A 6,209-nucleotide genomic window follows, 5' to 3' on the forward strand; every position below is an offset into this window, starting at 1 on the left:
TATCTCTCATTATTAATTTTCAAATTTTATTCCTACGTATATTTATATAATTTAATATGATCATCCGCGTTAATATGATTCTAGAATTATTAAGAAGGAAGTTTTCTGGGGAGTTCCTTTTTTTTTCTTTCTTTTTCAGGACCATCTAATTCCTTCTTAAATCTTCTTAAAAATAAAAAACGAAAAATAAGAAGAAAAAAAAAAGGAAAAGAAGAAATAGAAGGACGAAAAATTTTGATTTCAAAACGCGTTTGAATTATATTCGAATAGATTTCGCGTTGAAACTAATCGGTGCCATTTTTAAAAACCTAACATCGTCATTTGGTGTATCGTTTTTGAATATTTCCAAACAAAACTTCGAAATATATTTGTCAAAAGAAACCAAAAATATTACTTTCAAAGCATCGAACGAAATATGGAAAATAATATTTTCGTATTTTCAAAGCTTTCGACGAAGTTTCTCTAGGTAGCACGCAACTTTGAAAATTTCATTTACGAGATCCAAGAGACCGCAAATATTCATCTGATGTGTGTATTAAATAGCTCCAAGGTACTTTCTCTCTCTCTCTCTCTCTCTCTCTCTCTCTCTCTCTCTCTCTCTGAAAGAGAGAGTTAAATCCCATGGGAGAGGGAGAGTGAGAGAGAGAGAGAGGGGGGGGAAGTGAGGTTTAACTTTATCAGAAATTTAGGATACGTTAGATGCATTTAACGTTTACCTAATAGTTACTCGTGGCTAAATTTATACACACACACACACACACACACACACAGGCACACACATATGCTTATAAATGTATGTATATACATATATATTATGTAATATATATATATACACATTTGGAAGCCGCACGTGCAATAATTATTTTCATTTTAATTTTATTTCATTTTTGTTTTTTCTTTTTAAAGAAAGAAAGTATCAACATTTTTTTTTTTTTGTTCTTTGTTCATGTTCTTTTTTTTCTTTTTTTTCTTTTTTTCTTTTCAAAGCAATGACAACGAACTCGTTTACAGATTATTAATATCATATATCATCAGTAATATTATTAATTTTAATATTATTATTATTATTACTATTATTATTATTATTACTATTATTATTATTATTATTATTATTATTATTATTATTATTATTATTATTATTATTATTATTTACGATTCTCTATGTTTCTCTACGATACTTCGTTTTTTCTTTATCTGTCTTCCTTTTGATTTACATAACATACAAACATGTTCGCTTATGAAACATTTAGGATACGTTTCTTTATTTTTTTTTCTTTTTTTTTTGTTTCTTTTTTTCTTTTATACACATCTTCTCAATCCCTTTTTCTTTCGACCATAAGATATGACGATCAGAAAAAATCGAACGATTCGGAACAACGAACATCGAGCGCGTGATAATCACTAATTTTAATCGCAGAGACATCGAGATCTCTTTTCGATAACCGAACGTTATCCAGTATAATAAATCATAATTTATCATTCGTATTTATTTATTTATTTATTTATATTTATATATATATATATATACACATTTAAGTACGTGTATACATACATAGATTAAGATCGACTTTATCATTTATCGCCTATTACTCTCTTCTCATTGATTGATCAGTATAATTTTTAACTTGGCGATCTATTCGACGTTAAAATCTAATATTACATTTCTTCCCTTAAATCTATTTGTCATCGATCCAATAAAAATTCGTGGTTATTTTTTTCCTTTCGGTTTTTTTCTCTCTCTTTTTTTTTTTCTTTTTTTACATTAACGTTCGACAATATTTATTCGCGCTTGATTCTCCCTGTTTTTCTTCTTATTCTTTTTTTATTCGTGTTTCATTTCCCTCTCTATCTCTTTTTTTTCTTTCTCTATTTATCTATCTCTACGTATATACGTACGTGTGGAGATGCATATACGATCGTGTATTTGTAGTCGAAAATTTTCTTTTTTTAATTCTCGTAAGAATTGAGAATTTTTAATATCCGATAGATTTCTAACGCTTATTACAATTAGATATATAACTTTGTTTTTTGATAATAATAATCAAAAAAGAAAAAGAAAAAAAAAAGTATATATATATATATATATATATATATATATATATATATATATACACGGTAGAAAAGGAAAGATACATAAAGCAGAAAAAGAAATAATGAAGTTTCTTTTGAAATAATAAAAATTTACTTGATTGTGGAAAGTCTCTTTGGATTTACGAGATGTGACGTTAATTAACCGTGCTTGGCACAAGAGCTTATTTATTTACTTACTTACTTACTTACTTACTTACTTACTTACATTCATTCTTTCTTTCTTACTGTCTCTTTTTTTTCTCTTTAAATAAAAATTTTACAATTAGCCAAACATTAATTAAACGAACAAGCTCACCATTCCAGATATTCATTCATTATCTTCTTTCTATTTTGCTACATACGATCCTTTGCAAAATTGATAATTCAATGTATTAATTAAAATCAGCCGAATTTTTTAATATACAAGTCAGACTTAAAGTTCCTGAGTGATATTAAAAATCAATTATTATTAATCAAGATCATTTAGGCTTGTAATTTTACGATTCGAAAAAGAAGAAGAAGAAGAAGAAGAAGAAGAAGAAAAAACAATTCGTCTAAAAGATCTCGAAAAAAATAGTGACTACATTATTAAATTAATTCTTAAAGTACCTTTAAGAATTACACACATACAGAGAGAGAGAGAGAGAGAGAGAGAGAGAGAGAGAGAGAGAGAGAGAGAGAGAGAGAGAGAGACAGAGAGAGAGAGAGAGAGAGAGAGAGAGAGAGAGAAAGAGAGTTTATATGTGTTATACATACACGTTCCACATGCGTTCCACATGGGTTCCACATGCGTTCCACATGCGTTCCACAAATTTCTAGTCTTGGTTGAATCGATGAAGGCGAGCAAGTAGGCAGGTAGGCAAGTAAGCTGGGCTTATGTAGACAGGCAAGGATTTGAAAATCGAGAGGATGAGAAACATTCTAAATCATCCAACATAGTCCTCTTCCTCTTCCTCTTCCTCTTCCTCTTTCTCCTCCTCTTCTTCCTTTTCCTCCTCCTCCTCCTCCTCGTCCTCCCCCTCATTCTCTTCTCTTGTCGTGTCGTGGTCGCGGTTTTGTCAGCTATGCGCGTCGGCGCAAGTTTGCTTCTATGCTTACCTCTGTGAGCTTTCGAAACTCCTGCTTCCGTTTTCCGGGTCAACGATTTCACACTTGCATTACCAACGTTACAACGTCGTTACAACAAAACATGTCTTCGAAAGCTTTGCTATCTCTTTCTCTCTGTTTTTATCTATCTCTATCTTTATTTATCTTTTGTTCTTTCGTTATAACAAAAGTGACGCGCATGGATTAAGCTTAAAGGATGCCATTTTTAATTTTACAATTACAATGGAACATTTTGCTTTCCATTGGATTGTTCATGTGAAAATAAACAATTTTTAGGGGGACACGATTTGTTGTCATCTTTCTGAGAAACACGAGAACGCTCGTTTCTCATCTATTTTACTTTTCTTCTTTTCCTTTTTTCCTCTCTTTTCGTTTTGTTTCCTTTTTATTTCTTTTTTTCTTTCTTTTTTTTCTTTTTTTCTTTTTTTTTTTTTTTGAAACGAACGACTCCATGAGTTAGGTATAGAGAGAAAAAGAATTTAAAATTATCTCCGTCATATATATATATATATATATATATAGCTGAATTTTTATGTATGTATTTTTCTTTTCTAAGTCAATGAACAAACGAAATAGACAAATAGAAAGAGAAAAAAGAGAGATGATAACATTCTTTATCCTTTTTGTCCTTTTTTTTTGTAATTACTTTTTCTCCCTATCTTTCTCTTTTTCACGTACATACGTACATATACGTACATAAATATATATATATATATATATATATATATATATATATATATATATATAATTAATAAAAATTCATTTGTTCTTTGGAAAATCATTTGATGAAACATTTATGAATAAAAGTCTCATTTCGTTGTTTATGTACATGGACTGTAGCAATTGGATAAATTATTGATTATAATGAAAACTATGACGACGAATACTCAAGTCCTCAATTTAGCCGTTGTAAAATGGTCGTTAAATTATAAATCGTTTACGAGCAATGTCAAAATGGTTTGATATATTTATACATATATATATATATATATATATATATATATATATATGTATATGTACGTATATGTAAAGTACTTACACAAATGCATATTCCTGCGTCATATAATAAATTCTCCCGGAACAATGGCATCGATGAAAAGTATAACCTATATACATAGTGCATAGGTTCATTTATTATTACGGAAGGCTTTTGTTAAAACGACGTTTCTGTCATTTTTTAAAGGTACGTATCTGTCATGTTTTTCAGTTGTTCGAGGTTAAAACGATTTAAAAAAAAAAAAAAAAAAGAAAAGAGAGAGAAAAAAAAATATATTTATATATATATATATATATATATATATATATATATATATCTCTTTCTTTCTTATTGAACGACATAGTATTTTGTTCTCGCGTGGGAGAAAAGTGGTGTTAGAAAATCGAGACACCAGGGAACAAGCAAGATGTTCTCGCTGGGGGACACGATAGATCGTTGAAAAGAGAGGTAAATCCGGAAAACCGAGATGTCTGGTCAAGCTTTGGTATAAAAGAGAAAAAAAGCGAGAGAGAGAGAGAGAGAGAGAGAAAGAGAGAGATAGAGATAGGAAGACAGAGAAAGAGAGAGAGAGAGAGAGAACAAGGGAAAGATAGACAAAGAAAAGGATACCATACTCTCTCTCTCTCTTTCTCTCTTTCTTTCCTTTTATATCGTTCTCTCTTTACATCACTTTCCACTAAACTTCTTTATTTTCTTACCGACCTTCTACTATCTGGCGTCGACGGAAAGAAGACCGTTGCTCGTAAACTCTCGATGATTTTTCTCGAAGAGGAAACTTCTCCTTCTTCTTTTCTCTTTCTCTTTACTTTCTGTTCTTTTCTGTTTTTTTTTCTTTTTTCCTTATTTCTTCTTGCTTCGCTCTTCCTTTTTCTATTTGTTTTTCCTCCACTCCCCCCCTCTTTTGTTTCTCTTCTCCGCGATAATTTTTTTTACCGTAAGAGTAAAAAATCTCTCAATCGCGGAGAATAATTTTAATTCTCGTTAGAAGGATCAATTCGTGTTACGTGGCGGCATTATAGAAACATTCGATTTCATATCTGCGATTTTCTTTCTTATGTCTTTTTTTTTCTTTTTTGTTTTCCTTTACTTTACTTTTTTCTTCTTGGACGATGTAACGAGAAAGAAAGAACTTCGACGTATACATATACATATATATACATATATATATATATATATATATATATATATATATATATATATATATATATATATTTATATATATCTAAAAAAAAAAAATAAATCCATGCACAAAATAACAACAATGATAACAATAATAATAACAACAACAACAACTTCGTATTACCGATCGAAAGAAAAAGAGAAAGGAGAAAAAAATATACAAGACAATAGAAAAAAATAAAAAAAAATACAGAAAAATAAATAAACAAATAAATAAATAAAGAAAGAAATAAATAAAGAAAGAAAGAAAGAAAGAGAAAGGAAGAAAAAACTCGTACGTAAAAAATCTGCTGTTATATCCTCCGCAATAAGTTAGAAACTCGATCGATAAATATTTAGTTAAAATATTCCGAGTCTCGGATTGGATGTATATCTCCATAAGAAGCTCAGATCAGTGAGAAGAATTCGTTTGATAAAGGTAATAATTATTCACTTTGATCATAGAAAGCTCTCATTAGGTGTGTTGGCCACAACGTCGATTGCTTCGACCCCTTGATCGTCCAATCTATCACCGCTTTCGGTTTCGCCGGCTTTTATTTCATAGTTATTCACTGGATCGCCATATTGACTTTGATAGAACTCTTCTCGCATCATGTGATTTAAGCTGCTGCATCGGAAACATAATATCTCACGGAATGGCTTACGAAAGTCCCTATTAAGGGTGACGTAAATAATCGGATTCAAAAGGCTATTGCAATAACCCAACCAAAGGAATAGACTCGATAAAAATGTTGGAATAGCTTGTGGATCGGGAAGGAACGGTCTGACCAATGCGAGAACAAAAAATGGCAACCAACAGATGATGAATGCGCTCATTATGATGCCCAATGTCGTACTAGCTTTTCTTTCCTTCGCC

At 30.3% G+C, this 6,209-nt stretch overlaps 1 protein-coding gene across 9 annotated transcripts in view; it reads right to left on the bottom strand.

The window, feature by feature from the left end:
• Window positions 1-5,513: 5,513 nt before the first annotated feature.
• Window positions 5,514-6,209, bottom strand: part of LOC124423331 (5-hydroxytryptamine receptor 1-like) — a 122,960-nt gene continuing 122,264 nt past the window's right edge. For all 9 annotated transcript variants that reach the window (XM_046960924.1, XM_046960925.1, XM_046960926.1 and 6 more), the window contains one exon: window positions 5,514-6,209. This exon is cut by the window's right edge and continues 224 nt beyond it. In XM_046960924.1, the coding sequence (XP_046816880.1) occupies window positions 5,792-6,209 (418 nt within the window). In that variant the 3' untranslated portion in view covers window positions 5,514-5,791.

The sequence above is a fragment of the Vespa crabro genome, chromosome 4 (assembly GCF_910589235.1).
Source record: "Vespa crabro chromosome 4, iyVesCrab1.2, whole genome shotgun sequence".
In the NCBI taxonomy this organism is placed as follows: domain Eukaryota; kingdom Metazoa; phylum Arthropoda; class Insecta; order Hymenoptera; family Vespidae; genus Vespa; species Vespa crabro.